This window comes from Haplochromis burtoni, unplaced genomic scaffold, assembly GCF_018398535.1.
Source record: "Haplochromis burtoni strain Fernald_Lab_line unplaced genomic scaffold, NCSU_Asbu1 Contig_13, whole genome shotgun sequence".
NCBI lineage: Eukaryota > Metazoa > Chordata > Actinopteri > Cichliformes > Cichlidae > Haplochromis > Haplochromis burtoni.
In genome coordinates, this window is record NW_024582374.1 from 4,127,400 (window position 1) to 4,152,504 (window position 25,105).

Sequence of the window (25,105 nt, forward strand, 5' to 3'; positions counted from 1 at the left end):
TCTGATTCTTTCGGATTCTGAATTATATGAAAATACTCTATCCAAATCCCAGGCACTGTTCAAACCTTTGTGCTTTATTGGCAGTACAACGTCTGCACTGTGCGTCTGAGGAGGGATTAAAGAGCATCCATGTGTGCATAAAGAAAAGCACTGTATACACGTGGCTTTAAGTGCTCAGTAGGAGCAGAAATGTGTTATATGAATACCATCCATTTACCGCTTACCAAGAGGATTCATGCAGATGAAGCCTGAATCAATTAGGACAAAACAATAAAGCCTCTGACTCAAGTTTAACCTTCAGAAATGGCAGATTTACCAGGCAGAGCGAAAAACACGATGCTACATCTACCAGGTCTAACATGGAGGCCCTAAAAAAAAATCCACCTGCAGATGACACACCTGTAAAAACCTGCCGAGACACGAAGATGCTCCAGGACAAGACAGCACGTGCACTCGTGTGTGGAGATCTTGGCTTTATTTCAGTAAAGCATTCGTTCGATCATTTGTTTTGTTTTTTTAATCCAACAGATTTGATCAGTTTTAGTTCTACAACACACAAACACGGTAACAACTACTTCATATTGCAGGTATATTATGGGCTATTTGGTTAACAGAGAAGAGTACAGTAAACTTAAAAAAAACATTTTATATACAGAATATAGACATGACCTCATAACCTTGCATATGCACTGGAGCTGCTGTGATTCATACAAAAAAAAGTTATCTGATGCCTGAGCGCCCCTACATTCGTACAAACGTGGATTTGGGGAGTTTTCAGGCTGGGTCTACAAATACAACTCTGCAGAAAGGTGCAGCTTTTGTGTGTCTGACTTTTCAAACAAGAACAACAAATGACAAGTTTGGACACAGGTTTCATATTTTTGGCTGAATAAAACAAAATTTGGTATGTGAGATTTTTCTGAACGCTGAACGATTGTCCTTTTTTGTTTTAAACACAGCAGCCACATAAAAGCTCAACATTGACCTTAAGAAAGAAGACAAGTGACTTTCTCCTTCTACGCATGATTTACGACCGTTAGAGGTGCGGAGACGCACTGATTGTAGCTATGGTTATATAACTTTGGAAGAGACGCTATTTATAACAGAGGCACTTTAAAGACGTGGCGATTTGCCTCGGCGAGATTCAGAATTATACAGGAAGTGTGCACCGTATTCATATAAAAACAAAACAAAAGACATGCTAAGCTCAGATATAACGAGCAGAAGATGCTCGGAGTGTCTGTACATTTTCATATACAACATACTGAATCTGGTGACAAACTAATGTACGCTTTTCAGTATTAATTACTCAAATACAGCTGTACCACCTGCAGAGAGACAACCGCACACTCTCATTACACCACCCGAGGACTGCAGCGATAGCGTGCAGGTGGAGCTCCATTTTCTGACCTTTTGAAGTGTGCAGGCAGATATTTGATGTTTAGCAGATGTTACTTTCATCAAACCTCTGAAATACTTTGAAAACTTTCACATGACAAGCGCAGACCCATGCAGCACCGCCCAGCAGGCCTCGCCGTGCGTTTGCTACATGCACTTGTTGTTTTTTCTGATCGTACAGCAGCCTCTCAGTGCCGCTCCCCTTTAACCCAGCGAAAGCACGAATGCAACAAACGTGGTTTTCCTTTGAGAGTAAAAATATCCACTGAATATGACCCATCGTATTAAAGTGAATGGTTTCAATGAGGTGTTAGTACTGGCAGGTTTATTACACTGAACGGAGACGGACGATCTCAATGCAGGAAGTGCCCAGTCTTTTCTCGCCGGCCTTTTTTTAATCCCGCACCAGCTGGTCAGAAGCTCCTCGATGATCAGTTTATGTGTTTGGTGCCAAAACATGAAAAGTATTGATCCAGCCAGCAGAGAGCAAAGGCTGCCTCACTGGACTTAGAAGAACTCGATCAGAGAAAAACTCCAAAAGACTTTTACTCAAAAATGTTTAAGAAACTATACACAGTCTTCTGAAGTACAAAGAGAAGATAACATAAGAGGTGATTGATTATTATAGAAGAATAAGGGATTAAAGACAGACGTGAGAACGTACTGATTGTGTTACTATGAGTACACAGAAGCCCCAAAGTCAGTCGGTTTCTGCTTTCTTCCTCTTCCGCCTACGCAAACACCTGCATGTTTCCGAGCTGAGGCTGCTGAGACGCTTGCGGCATCTGCTGCGACTGCGGCTGCAGCTGCACCTGCTCTGGAATGTGTGTGTGGTGTGATGACGGCAGTGTGTGGTGGGAGTTCCCCAGAGGGGTGGGGCTGGTGGTGACGTCGGACCAGTCCGAGTTGGAGTGCGGGGAAGAGGAGGACCAGGGGTCAGGGGATTCCGGCGAGGGGGTGAGATATGGGTGCTCGCTGGGCGGGTGGGCAGAGTGGCTGGGCGTGGTGCCCTCCGAGCCCGCTGTGGTGTAGCTGTGCTGCGATGGAGGCGTTGGGTATTTATCCACCGGGCTCTGCATGGTCGGGTATGAGGGCAGAGCCCGAGACTGGCCCTCGATCCCTGCGTGGCCTCCGTGGCCGACAGCGTGTGGGTGCTGCAGGGTGTGAGGGAGCCCGTGAGCCATGGCCATCTGATCAGAGATCTGGTATATCATCCCCGGGGTGCAGTGGAGGTGCCCCGGAGCCTGCTGGGAGTGACTCTGAGTCTGGTTCTGACCCTGGGACTGCGTGACTTGCACCTGCCCCTGCTGAGGCTGCTTCAGCATGGTCTGGCCTGCTCCGGGAGTCATCATCTGGAAGGTGACGATGGGTGGCAGCTGCTCCCTGGTCACAGTGACGTTCATGGGGGTCAGCCCGACGCCGCAACCCTGGCCGTGGTGCTGGGCCATGCCGGGGTGGGATCCCGGAATCTGATGAGGAACCAGGCTGAACATGGGGCTGTATCCGTGTTTGTTCATGCTCACCCAGGTCTGCTGCTGTCCCAACATGTGGCTGACAGGGGGCAGCATCTGTCTGGAGGTGGGGCTGCTCAGCAGGGGCGGGGAGTTTGCCGTGGTGGAGACGGCAGTGGAAACGTCGCCTGCGTAGGAGTGAGGAGACTCCAAGGAGTCGACGGGCGACATGGTGACGGAGCTCTCTGGAAGGCCTCCTGCTGCCTTCACGCCATTGGTGCTTCCTGCTGCCATGCCTCCTCCATTTCCTGCTCCCACCCCAGCACTTACAGCTGCCCCATCTCCTCCTGCAGGCTTCTTCCTTCTCTTAGCCTTCATGTCTTTCATTTCTTTGGGCCCTCCACCAACACCTCCTACTTTTGTGCCCCCGCCCCTCCTGCTCTTCTTCCCCTGTGGTCCAGGGCGCATGCCAATGTAGCCTGCTCCATTTGCTCCACACATAACAGATGAGTTTCCTCCTCCACCCATGTGATTAGGCCCATTGTGGGGACTGTGAACCAGATTGTACTGATCCAGGAGACGGACGATGTCGTGGTGCATGCGTTCTTGAGCCGTATCGCGGGGAAGCCGATCCAGATGATCAGTGATGTCGCGGTTGGAGTAGTGGTCGAGGAGAACCTGTGCCGCCTCGAAGCTGCCTTCCCGGGCTGCAAGAAACAACGGGGTCTCCTCCTGAAAGAAGCAAAGGGAGCGGTAAGCACAGCGTAAGGAGCTCCTATTTTAATACGAACAAACAGGAAAAGCAGGACCAGATCCACAGTTTGTTTACACGGTCAGTTTAACCCATACAGGGTGTGTCCCACAGCCGACACAACAAACACGGAGCAGCTTTTGAAATCTTTGACAGATATTAGGGAGAAAATATGTTTCTGCAAATAAAGTCTGATATTTTTTCTTTACAGCTCTATTTCATAACTGTCCTTGTGTTTGTTGTGATTTATAATCAGCACATGAAAACAAAACATCTCACCTTATTGTCTTGCATGTCACGATTGGCTCCGTTCTTTAAAAGCACAAGTGTGGCCTCCACATTATTGACTGCAGCTGCCCAGTGCAGAGCAGATTTACCTAAAAGGATGGGAAGATGAGAGAAGAACCAGAGCCGCATTAGCTAGAAAACTATTATTACTGCTAAAATTACAGCTAATAATATAAACGCAGCAAGTCCCTGTGTTGGGATATGCTTGTCCTGCTAACATACTACATTAAAACTCACATTCTTTAATGAATTTATTCACACATTAAATACGAAAAGCTTCAGACAAAGAAGAGGATTAGTTTTCTGACCGTGGTCGTCCACAGCGTTGATGTCAGCGTGGCAGTGGATCAGCTCTTCCACCATGCCCTCCACAGCCAGCCTGGCCGCCAGGATCAGTGGAGTTGTGCCATCATTCATTCTGGCGTCCAGCTCCGTTGCACGGTTACGGATTAGAATCTGAAAGGGTGCAAAGACACAGTGAACAAAACGCGACTGGCCGTCACACTGATCTGCACCAGATCGCAGAGGCGTCTCACCTGAAAGACTCCCTGAGCGTCAGCCGCCACAGCAGCGTGCAGCGGTGTCCTCCCCATGTTGTCGTGGGCATTTGGATCTGCTCCGGCGTCCAGCAGCCTCTTAGCGGCGTCGGCCCTGGCGTAGCGGGCAGCCAGGTGAAGAGCGGTTTCTCCGGTACGATCGGTCTGAGCAATCAAAGACGCGCCCTGAGAGATCAGGTCCGAGATGACGCTCGGTCCCGGTTCATCTCCGCTCTCTTCCTCCTCTTCTCCATGCAGGCTGCAGTCCGGGGCGGCACTGCGCAGCGATGCCAGCATCAGCGGCGTGAAGCCGTCTGAAAGAGTGAAGATTCATTAGCGAGACAGATTTTTGAAAAATTATCAAATCTAAAGGTTTTTGTTCCCCTCACCGGGTCCCTTCACATTAACGTCCAGACAATCAGTGTCCAGGTCGGCCTGAGGAGGAGTGAGGCTGATGTCAGCAGCTTTGCGATGCTGCAGGGTCCACTCTCTTCGATCTACACCTCCGTCCAGAGCGATGGGCAGCAAGGGCTTGTCTTCAGTCTATAAAAAGCAACAGATCTCAGAGTGAAACTCACAATGACCAAAGCCTTTCCGTATGCGCCAAACGTCTTTATTGTTCACTTACTCTCGGTTTCTTGGATGGAGCCTCGTCTTCCAGCCATCTCTGACTCTGACTTCCATCAATCATGCTTCCATCAGTCTTAAAATTCCTGATATAGAAACAAAAGCAGCTTTGAAGACAATGACTCTCATCCTGCTTGTATCTGTGTCATACTCTATGGTCCCCTGAAAGCTCATTGCGGTCATTTCAACAACAACCTTCTTGCATTACAGCATATATTTCACCTGAGCACACTCAACCTCTCCACCTTGTTTTACGCACACGGTGTTCATTTGTACGTGAACTCACTTCATATCAAAATCATCCTGTCCAACAGGCTCTCTCCTCTTGTCATTTGTAGCAGCCATGAAGCCGTCAGGCAGCCACAGGACGCCGTGTTTGTGTTTCCTTTTGGCTGCTAGCATCCCGAGCACCAGGATGAGCAGAATAACAACCACTGCCACTCCAATCAGAAACATCAGTGGTGGTGGTGGAGGTGGAGGTGGAGGTGGGGAAGAAATGCCTGAATGGTACAAAGACAAGTGTAAATACAGAGGTTTTAGTTTGAAAATGGATATAAAGCACTTATATTCCATTCATTTCTGAATGACAGATTTACTTACTGTCAACAGACACTAGAGGGTAAGGGAGGTCAGCCTTGATGTGGGCTGCTGCAATGAAGGAAGCGACTTCTTCTGTGCTTGAAAAACAGTGAGAGGGGCTCTGGGAACATTTGCGGTTATCTATTTCCAGGTGCACCTCGGAGCTGTGCAATTAAAAGTGAAATTCAGTCGCCGGTAAGCAAGAAATTTGTGATTCATTTGGCAAAGAAATGCACAGACAAGAAATTACGCGTCTGTCGTATCCTTACCCAATAACCTCCTTGTGCAGCTCCCGCTTGCTTCTCTGGGCATGTTGTCCCAGTCCCTTTGGTGCTCCGAAGTACGGCAGAACCATTGGTTCGTTGTTTTCGTTCAGCTTCACCTGAACGTTGGTGTGCAGCAGAGCTCCTAGGTAGCGCAAGAAGCCCCTCAGGTCTCCCAGCAGCTCCTTAGGCTGCAGGCGGACCACGAGAACCAGTGTGCCGCCCGCAAAATTGGCAGGAATGTCAGAACAGTCCAGGCCGTCCCAACTGCAAGCCTCCGTATTGCAGCTCTGGTCGCAGATTTTATTACCATAGTGGTCCGCGCAGTACCGGTCGTACCTTACATAGAAATCACAATCAAGAACAAGAGGTAAGGATTTGATTTTAAACACATGTTTACAGAAGAGTCAAGGGGAGAGTCACATACTTGCAGGAGGAGTTTGAGGTTATTTGGCACTCAAAGCTGTCAAAGAGGCAGCCGGGGTTGTCACACTCCTTATCGCAGCGCCCGTTCTTAAAGAGATCCCAGCAGGGAACAGAGGCCTTGCAGTTTGTCCACGGCTCCCTCTGAAGCGAGCAGTCCCCTCCGTCCCACCGACATTCATGGTTGTTACACAGATCGTCACAAACGTTGTCTCCTGCTTGCCTTTCACAATCCTCGTACGGACAACTCCGGGGCGTCGGCGTAATCTGTCTGTTCTCGCAGTATCGTCCGGAGAAGTAGAGCGGGCAGTGGCAGCTCAACTGGAACGGGTATGCCTGGTCTTTCACGCAGGTTCCTCCATTTTGGCAGGGCAACGGACATCTCACCTCGCAGTGTGGCCCGCTGAAGCCCGACCTGCACTGACAATACAGATGGCCAGACGCTATCTTCACACACTGCCCGCCATTCTGGCATCCTTGTTTTGCACAGTCCTGCATTTCCCCACAGTCCAACCCGGTATAGCCCTATAAAACACAACATGCTGTTTAGGTGTGATAGTAAGGCAGTAGATATTACTTTATCAGGCAAACTTTTACAACAAGCATTTAGTTTCTCCTACAAGACTGTTGCTACTCTACTGTACCTGAGCCATGGTGTGGCCCTCTGAAGCAAGCATGAGAACAAACAGGGAGCAAGAGGTTAGTGCAGAGAAAAAACACGCACTGATGTTCAGGCAGAAGAACGACAAACAGCCAACCTGCTGTTATGCTACACGCCACAGATGTGACAGTTGCCGTGGCCGTAGCTACACGGCAGCATAATCAAAGATAATCATTAACATTTATATGTTTTTATAGGCTTTTTTTTTTTTTAGACAAACTAGCTTATGAAATGTGACAGTGTCATCCCTCACCCTGCTCATCCAAGTACAGCAATACTTATATATGTGTAGAATAACTGATCTGTAGCCTGTGGTTACATTTCTGGAAAAACAAGCTGTATTATGTTCCTGCTGGTGTGTGAAATGAAGAGCATGTAGAGTGAAACATGAAGTTGAGTCATCTTTACAACACAACATCTCACCACTATCATGAGTAATTCATGCCATTATTCATTTTCTACACTGGATCAGTTTCAGAAGCTGAATGGAGGTAACCCCCCTTTGCCTTTTACTGTTCCCTGCTGCTTTCTGCATAATCAAAGAAATATCTGGATTTCTTTATTAAAAACAAAGAAGGCTCGTCTTTCTCTAGCCTTATGGCTGCCTGCCCTTTTCCATTTGCTGTTATCACCAGCACTTACAGGACAAACTCATGGAGGAGTGTTTAAGGAATAAGAATGAAACCAGTAGTTATTAAAAGCTGATGAGCACAACGGGCAAATAACAAGAGCTGTAAAGGCCATATCAGGGATAAAGAGGAGATCGCTTACATTAGAAAACAGCCAGCTTTAAAGAAAACTTACACGAGGACAAGAACAGCTGTAGCCATGCACCGAGCTCATGTTCATAGAGCAGACGCCTCCGTTGCGGCACGGACTGGACAGACAGAGATCCACCATGGATTCACAATGCTGACCTGAGGAAACAAACACATTTCGTCCCCTTTTTAAAAAAAAAAACAGCAAAAATTACTTGTGGTGCTGTTGTGTTGTTTTCAGAGGTTAATGTGAAAATACCCGTGTAACCAAGGCGACAGCGGCACTGGTAGTTATCGACCAACTGGATGCAGTCAAGGCTGCCGTGACTGTGGCAGGGTCGAGTCTTGCATTCGTTCAGATCCCCCTCGCAGTGGTCACCAGTGAACCCCGGCGGGCAGTTGCACTTGTAACCGCCCACGCCGTCTTCACATTGTCCTCCATTCTTACAGAGAGGCTCCAGAGAGCCAGGCTTGGGGGCACAGTCATCCACGTTAAATTGACACTGGAGTCCTACGACATAGAGAACAGACAGCATTTAATTTGCACTCAGTTTTATTTTTAGATCCAACAAAAGAAACTTTTTTTGAAAGTACAACATCCAATCAACATTTGCTTTCCCACGTCAAGAACAACTAAAGAAGCAGGAAAGGTTATCCTCAAACATTAGCATCACTTTCTGTCCATACTTTAAGTTTAAAGCTTCCTCAGCTGTTAAACTAATCTCCTATTATGTGCACGTACCGTGTGTTCCAGGTGGGCAAGCGCACTTAAAGTGATTGATGAGGTTGATGCATGTTCCTCTGTTTAGACAGGGCTTTGAGTGGCATTCGTCCACATCATACTCGCAGTTCACCCCCTGGTAGCCTGGTTTACACTGGGACAATGAAACAAAACACAGAGGTTAGCTCAGTTGTTTGCATATAGAACCTAAACATAAAACCTGCCAACACATGCACACATATCAAGCTGAGAGTGCACTTACTACGCATTCATACGTTCCCTGATAGTCCTTGCATGTAGCACCGTTGCGACAAGGGTTTGACTGACACTCGTCGACCATGTCTTCACAGTAGCTGCCTGTGTATCCTGGCTGGCAGTGGCACTTGTGGGCATTTCCCACATTCTCACACCGGCCAGCATTCTTGCATACATTCTCCAACTGCAGACCTGCAGCCAAACACATATGATGAGTTTACCGTGTACAGAGGCAGCCTACTACAGTGATTAAACTGTAAGCAGGAAGGTAACAAAATCCTCGGGCTACATTTAGTATTTTAAATTTTCCTTGCAATAATATAAACAGTAGGTCATTATCACTCTTGATATCTCTGCCAAAAAAATACTTCCTCACCTTTCCTGGCGGCAAAATCCTGGCACGACTGGTTGGGCACATCACAGTAACGTCCATACCATCCAGGCTGACAGTGGCAGGTCCAGGAAGTTGCTGTCTGTGAGCAGGAGCCACCATTATGGCAGCGCACCTGGCTGCACAGGTTCACATAGTTCTGCATACAAAAAGAAGGTTTTGAAAACATTTCATAAAAACAAACCAGCACAACTCACAGCCCCTTCGATGACATCGACTGTTTAAAACAAGACAGCAAATATGAGAGATCTGAGTGCACGAGGCCGCCTGTCGTGGCTCTACAGAAAGCAATGAAGCAGCCTCCAAGTAGATGCACCAATGGTATCAATTTGAAGCTCATAAGTAGCTTCGTTCTCAAGTTATCACATTCACAAACTTGATGTCAACGCTGCACCCCAGCGGGGTGATGACAACACCCCATTAGCCTTTTAAAATGTGTCAACTCTCCTTGTACCTACAAAGGAATTACAGAATTATGCAGACCCACACTGCACACTTACCTGGCAGTTCTGTCCACTGTATGCCATGGGACAGGTGCAGCGGTAGGTACCCAGACCGTCAGTGCAAGTGCCTCCGTTCTTGCAGGGCTGAGAGTCGCACTCGTTCTTCTCATACTCGCAGAATTCACCGTAAAAACCCGGATGACAACGGCAGGTAAATTTACCGATGTCATCGATGCAAGACCCGTTATTGAGGCACGAGCTGGACGGAGGAAGAAAAAGAAAACAGGGCTTTAGGCGGGGAAAGTCTTTAAAATCTACTGATGCAGAAATATGTATGTATTCGTACTCAGGTCGCACATATTGAGAGACAACATATTTAGGCTCTCATGTCGACAGTGCGCTTACCTTTCAGTACACTCGGGGATGTTGTTTTCACACAGTATGCCGTTAAAGCCGGGTCGGCACTTGCATACAAAGCTGTTGACGTAATCCTCGCAGGAGGCGCCGTTTCTGCAGGGATGGCTGGCACACTCGTTAATCTCAACGTCACAGCGCTTTCCCTCAAAACCTGGGCGACAGTCACAGACGAAACTCCCGACTTCGTCCCTACAAGAGCCTCCATTCAGACACGGGTCTGCAGAACACAGACGAGAGGAGGAACAGGCTCACTAAACCAGTTACTGAATAAACAAGCACACATCTGAGCACGGCTCAAACTGTATGAGCACCTTTGGCTTTTATGAGCTATTATTAAATAACCGCTGATGGTTATTTATTTTAAACGTCATTAAATTAAATAAAAGACTGGTGGAAGTTACGATGATATTGGATCCAAAGACAATAAAGTGACCAAATTAAACTCACTCGGTGAGCAGTCGTCAATGTTTATCTGGCAGTTGTGTCCACTGTAGCCAGACAGACAGTTACACATGTAGCTCCCCAGGCTGTTTATGCACCGACCGCTGTTTCTGCAAGGGTTGTTCTTGCACTCGTTTACATCATCATTGCAAAGCGCACCTACGCAAGTGTGGACAAAAACACAAAAAGCAAAAACAATTGGAACAGCATAATTCCAGCGGTGATACGTAATATTAGAAATGTAGTTCTAATATTACGGCTGACAGCCATCATCAAGCACACACACAAATGCATGCAGACGAACACATACCTTCCCAACCGCTAGGACATCGACAGGTGAAAGAGGTGTAATCTGGAGTTGGATGGCACACACCTCCCCTTTTACATGGATGGGAGGCACAGGGAACTTGTTCCACCTCACAGTGTTTACCTATTTTCACAGAGATTTGTAATAATCAAAACATGCATATGGAAATATTCTCCAAAGTGATATCTAGACAGCAGCTTAAAATTGTGACATTACAAGTGAGTAAATGTGCCATCACTGACCTGTGAACGGCAGACTACATTGACAGGTGTAGCCATTGTCTAGATCTAAACAGACGCCTTGGTTCAGACACGGGCCAGATGCACATTCATCAATGTTCTTCTCACAGTTAATACCTGATCAAAGAGGAGTCAACAATAACGTGTCAGACTTGATGTTTCGCTGATATCGGCAAAGTTTCTCAACAGAAACAGAGTCTGCTGAAACTGGAAATTTCTCTGAGCACAGGCATTTGACACAGGCACGAAAAGGAACCTCTGCACTGTGCACCAATTCAGAAAGGACTGGAGGAGATTTTTAAAATACTTCTTATATAAAACGAAAGATCACGGTGGCGTTTACCTCCAAAGCCAAGTTTGCACTGACAGGTGTAGCCGTTGTGTCGATCCACACAGGAGCCACCATTCAGACATGGGTTTGACTGACACTCATTCTTCTCCAGCTCACAGTGCTGTCCTTCCCAGCCAGCCTGACACTCACAGCGGTACCTTCACACAAAGGAAAGATGTCACAGTAACAGCATTAGCTCCTGCATATATATGTGAAGAGATGTTACATTTAAAAATGCTGACAAGCTGGAAAAAACAATGCCTGCATATCTATCTGAAGTAAGTGCAAATTATCAGTAGTGAGAAAATTAATTGGATGAAATTCCCACGATAATAAAAATGACTGTATCGTATCCCAATAATGTAAAACACAAAACACCAGTATAGACATAACTTACCCGTGTTGCTGTTCGACACAGTGACCGTGCTGACAAGGCTGATGAGCACAATGGTCTTTACCAGAGAGGCACAGAGGGCCGTGGGTGCCGGGTGGGCAAAGGCAGTGGAACCCATTGATTTTGTCTTGGCAGGTTCCCCCGCTCAAACATGGATTTGACATGCACTCATTAATGTTGTCTTCACAGTTTAATCCTGTTAGAGAACAAGTTAAAGGTAATTAGTAGCATCAAAAGGGCACGTGATGATTTCAGGCCACTTTATTCTGCCTCAGCTTTGAGGCCTTTTATACATGTTCATGAGGCAAAAACGTACCTGAATATCCCGGGGTGCAAACACATTTGTACTTGTTGATGCCATCCTGGCACTTTCCATGAACGCAGGGGTTGCTGGCACAATCGTCCTCATTGATCTCACAGTTCACACCTGAGCAGAAAGTACACAAAGACAAATTCATGTCGTGTAACAACAGTCGGGTTTAAGAGTTTATCCTTTCACTAGAATATATAAAAGTGGCACAATAAAATAATCTGATGATTAATGCGAGTAAGGAGTTGCATTAGAGGAAAAGTCGATGAGCAGCTGTTATAAAATCTACAATCTTTGAACCAGCTGGCTGTTGTGACTTAGCCTGAGACCAGTTTTGGGACGTCCAGCACACCCAGAAGACTTCATGTTCTGTGGGGCAGCCTTTGATCACAAGTATATATGGATTTTAAAAAGCTAAACTGCTATCAGGTAAGTTTGTTTATCGTCCTTTTACTTGTGGTCTCTATATGCCCCTCACACTGTCTCTTCCGTGAAGCTCTTCTTCACCACAGTCACCGACTGCTTGCACGTAGAGGACAGACAAATTTTAAAACTAACTTGGACAATGCAATCATTTTTTCTCTTAACAGATACTGTACTGGTCAGTACCAAAAACCTTGTTCCTTCCATTCAAATGCAGATAGACAGAATGTCAGTTACCACCAGAGGGGGTAAGAGACCAAAGAAAAAAAGGAATTTAGCAATATGTGAGAAAATATGACCACACACACACACACACACACACACACACATACACACATACACATATATATATATATATATATATATATATATAAATAAATAAAACTAGACTACATGAGTGCTTTAGAGTGTGACATCAGTGATTAGCATTAGAGCAATGATGACTAAATGTGAACAGAGCGAAGGAGAACAAAATAACAGAAACACTTTGAGAAGAGGGGAAGTGACAGAATGAAGCCTGAATGCAAGACTTCAGTACCAAGCCTTGGGGTGGTAAAAACACAATGAAGATCTTACTAATCCAGAAAGCAACGTTGGCTTAACCGCCTGACCGAGACTTGTGACTGCTACATTGAAGAGTAATGTAGACTTCAAACTACACGAGAGGCTCTAGATGTGAGGGACCGGGATCTTTTCATTCAATTTAAGCAAGTCACCAGAAGACTCGACGTTACACGACGTTGGACTTAAACAGCATTTGTGAAATTGATTATTTAGAAATGCTCAGAAGCACAGTTAGAGCTCATTTATACTTCTAAAAATGCTGTATGAGGAATGAGAACTAAAACTGTTCAGTGTGAACGGCTACTGCTGCAACTACAACTGCCATTAAGAGACTAACAACTACTTTAACCGCTCTAATGATTACATTCCTTTATACTTTGGTGACCACACTATCGTGTTTCAGAATGACTTTTCATCACACTTCATTTTCTCTCAAGCTTTTCTCAATGAATAACGTCACAGTGTTTGTTCCACATATCACATGACACAATTTCTATCACATTGCACCATTAAATGAGATTCTGGAGAATCTTTGCAGCACACTCAGTACTGACCTGTGGTTCCAGGTAGACAGCGACAACTGTAGGTGTTAACGAGGTCAATGCATCGTCCTTGGTTCTGACAAGGGTTGCTGTGGCACTCGTTGAGCTGGATATTACAGATGGAGCCGGTGTATCCAGGATTGCACTTACAGGTGTAGGTGGCAATACCATCCTGACACACACCGTAGTGGCATGGATCTGGCTCGCAGTCATTGATGTTCTCCTCACACAGCAGACCGGTGAAGCCTGGGTAGAGGGGAATTTCTTACTCTCTGAACTGACTTTCAGCGACTACTTTCTGGGTCAAAAACATGTTGCAATTTCCGTTTACCTTCAGCACATTCACAATCGTATCCATTAGGTCGGTCGATGCATTTGGCTCCATTTAAACAGGGCGTGCTGGAACACTCGTCTATGTCTATTTGGCACATGTCCCCACTGAAGCCTAGAAACATAACAAACAAAATTAATATATTGATAAGATTCATTAAAGATTTAGTTTTTAAAAACAGGTTCAGTCGGCAGAAATGAGTCAGGGGAATGCACTAACACAGCTGAAGGTGTACCAACCTGCTGGGCACTCGCAGATAAAGCCGCTGACCTGATCGAGACATTTGCCTCTGTTCAGGCAGGGCGAGCTCATACACTCATCCACCTCGAGCTGACAATGATTCCCCTCATATCCTGCACAAGTACACAGAAACAACTATACAATTTCGCAACAACAAAAACACTGAAGGTCAAGGACACAGAGCAAACTTTAAGTGGATGACACTGATGTTATTTACTTTAAGGTTTGTGGTTAAATGCAAAATGACCCGTTTCTGACTATAAAACAGAATTTTCACGTGTGTCAATTTTCACATTTTGCTGTGTTAAAATATAACATTATTTTAAAAAATTACAAGAAATTTACCAGGCATGCAAATGCAGGTGTACTCTCCGATACGATCCAGACAAGTGCCGTCATTCTCGCAAGGGTTTGACGCACACTCGTTTATGTCTTGTTCACAGCGTGGGCCCGCGTAGCCTCGAACACAGTTACAGGTGAAGGAACCATCAGTGTTCACACACTGCCCACCGTGCTCACAGGGGTTGGTGCCTGCTGGTAAACAGCAGAGGTATATAAATAACAGCAGAGAACAGAGGCTGGCAGAGATTAAAGCTTATTTGCTGAGAAGACTCACCTATGCTGCACTCATCTCTGTCGTTGTTGCAGGTGGGCCCAATATATCCAGGTGGACAGTTACAGTTGAACATACCAGTAATGGGATTGGTGTCACACTGAGAGCCCTCTCTGCAGGGATTACTGATGCAGGCATCATCAAGATGGCAGAGCAGACCTGAGGGGAACATTACATCAAATCGAATGAGTGAAAAAAATAAAAGACTTTAATGCAAACTATGGTGAGACAAAATGTCCCTGGAGAGTCTCCTGCACATGGTTATATACCCGTTTCAGAGAAAAACAAAGTCAATGCAAATTTGCTACTTGGGGGAGGCTTACCTTGCTCTAACGCCAAAACCGTGCTGACTAATCAGCAGGGTGAAAATGCAAAAACATATTCTATGGTATAATTAGACTGTTTTACAGAGTAACAGCTCAGTTTCATTTCCGTGTGCAATATTCTTTAACAACAACAGAGGCATCATGTGCTTAGAAAAACATCAGTTAAGGTTAGACGTGTTCCACAGAAAGCAGCATTTCTCTGAAGTACTGAGGAAAGGGTCAAGGACATCTATAGTTTCAGTACGAACTCATGGCACCATTATTTACACTAGAGTTAACGTTGTGCAGGGTTTCGTATGAACGCCCACCTGTCTTTCCGTGAGGACACACGCAGATGAAGGATGCAACACGGTCTATGCATGTGGAGCCTTGGCTGCATGCAGCTGTTGCACAGTCATCAATGTTTTCAGAGCAGTCAGGTCCACTCCAACCATTGACGCACACACAGACGTAGCCGCCAGGCAGGTTGCTGCAGGTACCTCCGTTCTGACAGGTGTTTGGCTGCAGCCGGCACTCATCCACGTCCTCTGTGCAGTGCTGACCTGTGAGGGGGGGATTTAAAACGAACAGGTTAATCCTTTGCCTGCCACGTTACAACATGCTGAGCTTCTGACAGAGAACCAAAATACATAATTTTTCCTCATAGAGGGACTCAAATGTTGTAATTTTGAATCATTAAAGCATCGTCGTTGCTACAAAACTCAGACAAGCCCTAGAAAGCTGCTGCCTGCATATTCACTTTGTAAACACAAGTGCTGTGGATGCCACGCAAAGGTGTTAGGAGAGTTAGCAGTCCTCAGAAGTGTGTAGAAAACAATCAAACATAGCCAAAATGTCAAAGAAATGTTTTTAAACAGTTCAAACAATCTGCTATGGATGGAGAGGTGACGTTCCAGACTTCAGGTCATCTTCAGCCACAGATAAGAGTGGCACATACGGAAAATGTTAGTCACACATAAATAACTGCACATGAAAGTGCCTTACCAGTCCACTCTGGAGGACACTGACAGTTGTAGGTATTGACCCCATCCATACAGGTTCCTCCATTGGCACACTGGTGATTGGGGCAGTCGTCGATGTTGTTCTCACAGTTAGTGCCATTGAAACCTGACGTACATGAAATAAATACATTTGATTATTAGTGGTTTTAATGAAGTGTTGATTTGGGAAGACAGTGAAGCATAATGCTCTAGTATGCCGTCCTCTAACAACGTCTGGTGCTATATAAACATCACGTGTGTGTATTTGTTGTATGTATCCGCTAACTGTAGCACTCTGACAGTGCTGCGTGTCAGATATGACAGAGCCAACAACATCAGACTATTTGCACCCAAAACACCATAGTGTAACAATTCAGAAACACTAACCTACTTTCATTTATACATAAATAACAGCTGTGGTAGCACATTTTTTTTTTAATGATTTTATTTCATGCTTCTTCTTTTTTTAAATTTCGGAAACTGAAATCCTACCGGGAAGGCAGTGGCATGAGTAGGTCATGTCCAAGTTAAGCTGACAGGTGCCTCCGTTCAGGCACGGTGAAGGCGAGCAGGGGTAGTACGAGCTTTCACAATGTCGACCCGTATACCCAGGAGTGCATAAACACCTGCATCAAAGGCAGAGCAGGTAACATCTTAACATCATTTTCACAAATTTAAGCAGAAATTAGAGCGACATCATTTTGATCAGCGTTTCCTGTTGACGGTGAGCATTTTTGAATTTGGTATCAAAAACTAGGCTCTTACTTGTAGGAGCCGTGGGTGTTGACACACCGGCCTGCGTTCTGGCACAGGGAAGGCGTGTCTTCACATTCATCTGTGTCATTGAGGCAGCTAGGACCTTTGTAACCAGGAGGACAGGAACACGTGTATTTGCCGCTGGAGAGAGCGCTGCACTTTCCATCGTTGGCACATGGACTAGAGAGACAGCTGTCCTTGTACTCACAGCGTGCTCCTGAAAGACGCAAAAGTGCACAAAGAGCGGAGATTTAGTCGTCACTGATCGAGAAACGCAGCCTAAAAATCAGAAGAAAAGCAGCGTGCAAACTTTCCACGTTCTATGTTTAGTAACTAAGGTTCAGAATTTTATTGATATTGTTTGATTTCTTGAATATAAAAATAAATCACTGATAGATGATTTGGGGGTGTCGGGACTAACTTGCGTTGACATGTATTTTGGTTTGTACTTCTGGAGTAAAAAGAAAAAAGGAATTGAGAGTTAGATCTAATCATATATTTCACAGCAAAGTGTGACAGGTGGAATGTATAATGAAAAAATAATAACACATCTGTATTTGTGTGAGCAAAGATATAATGAATATAATTAAGGAAGCGTTGAAGTGGAAATGTGTAATAAATCTGTTGTTTTTCTTGAAACAAAGCATGATGTTGGATGTTCATGAATGCAGCATGGATGAACAACTAACATTTAGCTCTTTGGATCTCACTTCCTATTCAGCACAGTGGAGCTATGAAACTCATGACTCTCAGAGGGTGGTGACGTGATTAGAGATTATTAATATCTTTCAAAGACCCAAAAGTTATAACTGGTTATAACAGTCATACGGGCTGTTTAAAAATGCATCAGGCTCTTGAAAGAGCAGAGACGATCAAACGGGAGCTTACCTGCCCATCCTACTGGGCACTCACACTTGTACTCGTCAAGCGACAGCAGCGTACAGTGACCTTGGTTCTCACAGGGGTTGTGTGGGTAACACGTGGAGTTCTGGGTAGTTTGGCAGTGCGGTCCAGTAAAACCAAGAGGGCAGGAACAGGTGGCACTACCCGGTACAGGCACACCAAGTGACATGGTCACAGTGCAATTCCCGCCATTCTGGCAGAAGCCGGGTTGACAGGGATCCCTGTGCTGGCAGTACTCCCCCAGAAAGCCGGGAGCACACCTGGACACACATCAAAACACAAATCAGTGATGGAAGAGGTTAAACGCTCAAAACTGAAAGCTTATCGGCCTTCAATACAGACAATACAACAAACAGATGAGCTTAACAAGAAGACAAATAAGCATGTGAACCTGACAGCGCAAACAAACAAAACAAAAGGGCGAGTTTCACTCAGGTGGATGTAATCCACCACATCAGACGACTACTACTGAGAGTACTGATAGAGCGCTGAGGGTAACAGCTGTATAGGAGTCATGTAGCATGCATGCGCGCACGCACACACACACACACACACACACACACACACAAATAAACCAGCACAAGTAAACACTACTGTCTAATACACTGTCTTTCCATTTCTGTATAATGATCTACATAACAGCATGCGGGAAACCACATCCCTTAGTAGGAGTATTAGCAAAATGTGTGGCTGTACATAAAGAGAAAATAGCTTTTTAGATGCTTCAGACTTTTAACACTTAGTATGCACCGTGCATGTTTAATGCCTTTAACCCAGGAGACATGTAAAGCCATTTTGAATGGGGGTTTTTTTGTGTCTTGACAGACTAACTCTAAGATAACTTAAGGAAGTGCTCTAGCCCCAGAGCTGTTTCCCCATAAACCCCACTCAGAAAAAAGGCAGAAGCTGGGTTTGGTCAAAGGGTTAAACTGGGGTCATTCATGACAAAGGAGAAGTTCAGAAGCAGAAGGATGTGAGGTGGAGTTATCTGGAAGTTGTTGACTGCAGCATGGCAGAAACTGAAAACAACAAGTGGAAAGTGCTAGCAATAACCTGGACAAAGGGCTAAACGATACATAACAGACAAACAGGCAACAGTATGGGCAAGAATGCTTGACTTATTTAAATTACCACCACATTTGGTCTGCAAAATGTGTGTGTGTGTTTTTTCCTCTCTTCTTCACCACCCCTTTCTTTCGATTTCATGTTTTCTCCTTTTTTCAGTAAAGTGATTCAGCTGCATGCCGAGCAGCGAGGAGAAAAAAATTACAGTATTACGCAATAAGTCAGCTAGGCATGTTATCAAAGACAATGTTCCCTTCGTCACTTTCTATTCCTCTGTTTTTTTCAGTCCCACCCACTTTCACTTAGCACTTCTCCATGTGTGACAGTACTTGATCATAAGTGTTATTCTGTTGCTGAGAAGAAAAAAAAAGTCAGACAGTTTCCTGTGTATGCTATTTTTCATGTCATCTTCTTGCGTGTGACAGACACACCACCTGGGGACTGAGGGGAACAGAGCAACCCGCTGCCTCTTACTGAGGCCTCTAATCCTGCCTCCCCAGAGGGGCTCAGGTAACACAAAAAGGACAGCAGAGATACACCACCGAGTATCCAACACCACACATGCAGAAACGTGTTACTAGTTTGTTTTTTTTTAAAAAAGAGAAAGACTTAAACATCCTCGACAATTTCAACTTAAAGGATGATATATAAATGGAAGAACTACAGATTTGTGTTGTGACCCACATAAAGATTGGATGACAGTGTAGAGGGGAATTACTTGCACTTTAGTATCACAGTCTGACTTATTTATTGCTGGCCGCTCCACCCCAAGGCAGCTTGAAGATATTAGGTTGTGAGAGCATGGGAAAACAGGAGAGTCATGAATCATGCCACATAAAGTCTCACAGATCAATCGCATCTGTGAAACTTCTGGCTGGTATAACATGTGAATCATCCAAAGATGACAAACAACATCTGAGAAAACGTTCCCACTCAAACACTAAACGGTTCACAAATGCAGTGCACAATAAGTTCGCTGTGTACACAGATTTTAAAAATATACACTAAATTGAACATAGCAAGCAAAACGCTCATATATTTTTTTTAACTGAACTAATCCCAAACTACACATAATATAAACACCTGAACTGTCCACCAGAATTATTAAAAACACATCAATGAGCCACATAGTGCTAATAATCACCCTGTACCTTCATTACAAAAATACCTGTGCACTCATGAGCCCAAAACATAAAACATTCACTCGATTTGAGACAAACTTTCAGTGGATTTGCTGAACAACAGCGTCAGAATAAAGCTGTGAGTATCATATGGTTATTACCGAAAGAGAGAGATGAACAAATTCCCCTTTTGTCTTTTGTTTGCACACACTCTGTTTTTTTATGTTTTATTAATTGGGCAGATGAGATAATAGATTAGCGTAGTAGTAGACAAATTAGGCATGGCCACCCTGTCCGTCTCTGCTGCAGTATCAGTGTGTTTGTACCGCGACCCCTACACGCTCCAAAACACATGCCTTCAAACAACACACACAAAAACACACAAACAAAGAGACGTCCCTCCCCGCGGCCTGCTCGCGATATCACAACAAGGCGGCCGTCCTGGGAATTAGGACTGCTCTTTCTTCTCCCAGACAACCTCTCCGCCCACCTCTCCCAAAGTAATGACACGGCCGTCTGCCCTCGGACATACATCACGTTAGCGGGCTGTCACACAAAGAAAAGCGTGTCCAGATTAATGCCAGGTTTATGTTTCACTCTGAACTTTTTACACATCTTTACTGTTAAAACTTGGAGGTGATACGAGGTCCAGGGAAATCCAACACTTCTCCTTTAATGTAATCGTAGCCCAGTTTGAGCTTTATTTAAACAACTTTGTTAACCACGGGTTTGTTTTATACACTGATGGTGGAAACAGCTTATTTTAAAATGATGTGAATTTGCCAATAAAAATTGTACCACCGTCTTTGGTGACATGTCATCACTACATATGTGTCAAATATGAATATTTTCACTAAGTATGCAGATTAACATGCCAATCATGACTACTTCATGACTTGTCATCAAGGAGCTAATCAAAATGGTTTTAGATGGTTGAAAAAGCCAACTGATTGAACCACACAGGTTACCAAAGAGAACCACACACACAACCAGTGATTAAACAATATTTCCTGTTTTTCTGCTTTTCTTTCATTTATCCAGAATCACACAGCTTCTATATTGAGATACCAAAGTTATAGAGTGCTATGTAATTCCCAGCCCTGCCAGGTTTAAAGCTCTGGCCAAAGGCTGGTCTACAACTTCCACTCCAAACTCAAACAGGGTTGTGTGTAGATTGCGTACAGGCTTAAATATGACATAATGCACCACACATTTCAGCATCATGGAGGTTTCAAATGGCTCTTACTTCAGTACACAAGCAATATTTATTTGAAAATTTTTTAACCCCCACACAAGTGATTTGCCTTTTTTGTGAAAATTCCTAAACAGGGATGACGCATGGTGAGTTCTATTAAATTCAACTGGTGCTATCTAACCAGTGTTGATAGAACCAAATGCTATAGCGTCAGGAAATGTTACCCTGTCCTTCAGGTTTCACTGCCACATAGAGTGCTCATTATTAGCCCCTGGCTGTTTCACTTGAGCCTGAGGCAAACAGACAAGGCTGTGCATGATTCCCATTATTGACAGGGAGTGGTGCCTCGCTGAGAAAAAGATAATAACGCACTGACAAACGGGTCTGTCCCTAAAAACACAGACCGCAGTGTGAGCCTTTGACAAATTTCCATATGCACAACAGAACATAGTTAGGGATTAGGACACCTTTACTAACACGGCGAGCTCTGCTTTCATGAACAACACAGCAGCAGCTCATTAATGGATTCTTTGTTTTGCTCCACGAGGCCTCCGTCCCTCCTGTTTTCTCCAGTTTTCCCCTACTGCTCCGAGTTTCCTGCAGCCCTTCTTTCCCTGTCTTTCTCACTCCTCCAGATCTCATTCTAACCCACTCTCGAGGTGTCAGGTTTCCACAGCTGGTTCACATTAGCACCCCCATCCTGTGCTCGCTCTCGCTCCCTCCACTCCTCTTCTTCGTATTCTTCCTCCTCCTCTACCTCACGCTGACCTCCGTAGCCGTGAGGACTTCAGTGAGCAATGAAGGCTGGACTGTTTCTCACAAACTCACGTAATATCCCCCACCTCCTTCGCTCCTAATCCCTATGTCCTGAAATCGCCCAGGCTCTAATTCTATTTTCTTTTGTGGTAATTCCCCTTCTCCTAGCTCTCCACCTTCAAGTATACAACCCCACCACCTCCTCTTCTTCCAGACACTATTCTAGTCCCAGCTACACTTAATAACTCCATCATGGTCCCCCCCCCCCGCGGCCATCGCAGAGAAGCTGTGTGAGAGAGAAAAATGGAGCACATAAACCAGCTCACATTTCAATCCCTGGATCACTCCCTGCTTTGGCAGAGTATAGGTGGCCTATTCACTGCACTTTATTCGTGTGTGTGCACGCATGGATGTCACAAGTAAAGTACAGAACATGTTACTGATCTCGCTGCTGCTTCTGTGCAAAAATACCTCAGCTCACAAAAGAAGCAGCGCTGCAAGATTGCTGAGGGATTAAAAAAAAGACAAGCTAGCTATGCAGACGCTTACAGAGGGTTTTTGTGGCACACAGATCAGACATTCAGACTAGAGCTGCAACTTTATCACAGTTTTGAAGGGAGGTGAATCCAAATGCTGAAACTACAGTCCAAGCTTCCCAGTGTATCTGATAACATTATCACAGTTTTCCTGTATCAACATGCATCACAATACAGTAAAAACTGAACTGATGAACTCTGCTGGTGATTAGAGCACAGCAAACGGTTTTTATTTAAACTTTATTCACGACCTTGACGAAGGTTACAAGCCGAAACACATCAGTTAAACATTAGAGTTGTTCTATACGCTGCAAGCGCTGCTGGAGCTCTGTGTACCTTGGAAGTAGGTGAAGTTGTGCTGGAAGCCTCTACAGCTCTTCTACAGACACAGCCAGGAGTATAATGAGTAGTATACTGAGTGAGCTTCCAGCACATATGCTAGAGGGGCCATTTGCCCTCTAACTGAATGATAATGAGTCTTGTTAGGACTTTGTTTCCACTGGCACTCTGCAAATGCAGTGTGTGGACAGGTCTTTCCAGCAGAAACCTCTGCACATAGCAGAGAGCCTGTTGTTGAAGGGGAAATTAAAATGCGCTTAAAGATAGATATTAAGGTTGAAATATGAGGGGAGTAGAAACCATGAATAGCTCCAAAATTGTCTTTGCCACACGGGCGGGGGTGGGGAGGGGGTGAGGCAGATGTAAAAGTTAAAAAGAGGAAGCAGGATTAAACGAAGAGGCTGCACCGAGGTGGAAGTAAAAGACACAAAGGTAATGAGAGAGCTAGAAGGAGAAGGAGGCCATGCAGACGGACCAAAAAACATCGACGAGGACTGAGCAAAGGAGTGCGGTGCAGGGTGGAGTCATGTGGTAAAAATCGCAGGCTGTGTTTAGAAACATGTCCAAAAAGGCTCATCTGAGCAGCCGCGGTACACAGAACAGGACTCCCTCTCTCTCAGAGTGCTCCATTTACCGATCTCTCTATGTTGTTCTGTCATTATCCTGATTCTGCGGTCGTTTAAAGTGTATTCTCCGCCAATAGCTCTGCCGGCCTGAAAAAGGTCCATATTTAGATCTACGCTGCACACAGTCCGTTTAGAAATGAGCAGGGGAAAAGTAACTTCAGGTTAAAGCTGAGGGAATGAGTCTGTGCAACCCTACTTAACACAAATTATTTCATTTTATTGTTATTTAATAATAAATAAAAACCAAACATTTACTCAAATAAATGAAACCTCACCTAAAAAAAAAAACCCATAAAAAAAAACCCAAACTGGTTAAAAATATTTTATCACAATCCTGGTGATTTTCCTTTGGGGTAAAGCCAAACCTCTTTTTGGGGGGGACTTTTTGTACACAGGAAAACCCCAGGACATTTTCCAGATGAAGTCATCCCTTAATTGCTTCTCTAACAAAAGCACAGTATTTGTGATTTCTTAATTTCAGAAATCTGCTTCAAACTTCCCACTGGGACACAGGCCGGGAATAAAAAAAGTCAGAGGATTTCACTAACGTCTGTCAGTGATTGATGACCGCTGAACTAAAAGCAAAGTCAGACTGAATTTCGCCAGATGATAACGGCTGCTTTTCTTTGCTGACTGCTGTTTGTTTCCGCAATAACAAGTGAGGAAAGTCACGCCGGCTAGATCCTTTTCAACACATTGCGCGTATGGACAACGTGTAACCTTATGACAAAACTGAGGTAGTTTTGACCTCACGGTATTGCACGAATGCGCGACAGAGGGCCACTTGTCACCCTACTGTATGTGGGTTTATGGTCTGGTTGCTACATTCCCCGCTGCTTTGTAAGTCTTCCTTTTTCTGAGTGAGAGGTTTGAACCTCCTTACGGTTTGCAAGCAGCAGCAGTTTATATTTTACACTGATCACACTGACTGCACACTTTCTTGATTTGATTTCGGCGTCCCAAATCATGGGACTATCAGCTTTTTAAAGCCCACATCATAATCTGATTATCTACTCCCCCCACTTGCTCACACACCAGACGAAATAAAGGAAAATGTGATGACAGTGGTTCATACTCTGTGATAAGTTAAAACAATGCTTTGTTGAAGCCGTGAAGCACGTCTTGTGACATTTTTGGGCCTCTAAGCACACACTCAAGGGCTGCACTGAGCTTCATCTTGACTATCAAATATTAAATCTAAACTTCAGACCTTTCCATGGGTGCCAGCATGTGAACTTGCCCGGGGCTTAAGGTGCCCTAGACTTTTCTGAGACACACAGACAGAGTACATGTACAAGCACACACACACACAAAGAAACTCTTATCACTATGGCTCCAGTCTCAACCACATCTACAGTGTTGTTAGCTCGGCTGTGGGAAGGAGATAAGTCCTGGGAGAGCAAGAGTGGGAAATCACTGCTGTGGGTTCCAATCTCCAGCTTGAGGGTTTGTTGATTTTAGTTTGGATCATATGCCTAACGCAGTTAAAATCTGTGCGCGCCTGATCGAGGAGCGTGGTTTGGAGGAGTGTAAGGGTGAATCAGAAAGGACTGAGTGGTTTTAAAACATTACTTATTTCCCACATTTTCTCTTTGTCTGTATTACCCAAAAAAAAAAAAAGTTCATGTGAGGTAGCAAACATTAATAAAGCTCTCCAAGCCCACAGACACAAATGGGAGATGATGCAGGAATTACTAAATAAAGCCAGTGGGTGAAGAGCTCAACAATAACAATTCTGGAAAATAGTCTAAAAAAATATTCAGCACTGATGCCATGGAAAGATTAAGAGGCCAAATGCCATCTAG

General features: G+C 44.8%; 1 protein-coding gene across 2 annotated transcripts in view; it reads right to left on the bottom strand.

The window, feature by feature from the left end:
* Positions 1–1,946: 1,946 nt before the first annotated feature.
* The window catches only part of notch2 (notch receptor 2), a 39,828-nt gene continuing 16,669 nt past the window's right edge, over positions 1,947–25,105 (bottom strand). The window contains exons 3-35 of one of the 2 annotated variants that reach the window (XM_014336861.2): positions 17,648–17,922; positions 16,769–16,976; positions 16,496–16,629; positions 16,008–16,130; positions 15,332–15,565; positions 14,701–14,856; positions 14,430–14,618; positions 14,084–14,197; positions 13,845–13,958; positions 13,526–13,759; positions 11,991–12,101; positions 11,678–11,870; positions 11,293–11,438; positions 10,953–11,066; positions 10,714–10,833; positions 10,410–10,562; positions 9,951–10,179; positions 9,603–9,804; positions 9,088–9,241; positions 8,719–8,903; positions 8,478–8,610; positions 7,995–8,246; positions 7,782–7,894; positions 6,321–6,841; positions 5,900–6,232; positions 5,652–5,794; positions 5,338–5,551; positions 5,053–5,137; positions 4,814–4,967; positions 4,425–4,738; positions 4,197–4,344; positions 3,880–3,977; positions 1,947–3,581 (exon numbers count right to left, since the gene is read on the bottom strand). In XM_014336861.2, coding sequence (XP_014192347.2) covers positions 2,130–3,581; positions 3,880–3,977; positions 4,197–4,344; positions 4,425–4,738; positions 4,814–4,967; positions 5,053–5,137; positions 5,338–5,551; positions 5,652–5,794; positions 5,900–6,232; positions 6,321–6,841; positions 7,782–7,894; positions 7,995–8,246; positions 8,478–8,610; positions 8,719–8,903; positions 9,088–9,241; positions 9,603–9,804; positions 9,951–10,179; positions 10,410–10,562; positions 10,714–10,833; positions 10,953–11,066; positions 11,293–11,438; positions 11,678–11,870; positions 11,991–12,101; positions 13,526–13,759; positions 13,845–13,958; positions 14,084–14,197; positions 14,430–14,618; positions 14,701–14,856; positions 15,332–15,565; positions 16,008–16,130; positions 16,496–16,629; positions 16,769–16,976; positions 17,648–17,922 — 7,348 coding nt within the window. In that variant the 3' untranslated portion in view covers positions 1,947–2,129. The remainder of the gene's footprint in view (positions 3,582–3,879; positions 3,978–4,196; positions 4,345–4,424; positions 4,739–4,813; positions 4,968–5,052; positions 5,138–5,337; positions 5,552–5,651; positions 5,795–5,899; positions 6,233–6,320; positions 6,842–7,781; positions 7,895–7,994; positions 8,247–8,477; positions 8,611–8,718; positions 8,904–9,087; positions 9,242–9,602; positions 9,805–9,950; positions 10,180–10,409; positions 10,563–10,713; positions 10,834–10,952; positions 11,067–11,292; positions 11,439–11,677; positions 11,871–11,990; positions 12,102–13,525; positions 13,760–13,844; positions 13,959–14,083; positions 14,198–14,429; positions 14,619–14,700; positions 14,857–15,331; positions 15,566–16,007; positions 16,131–16,495; positions 16,630–16,768; positions 16,977–17,647; positions 17,923–25,105) is intronic. The other variant, XM_042217096.1, reaches the window with a different exon arrangement.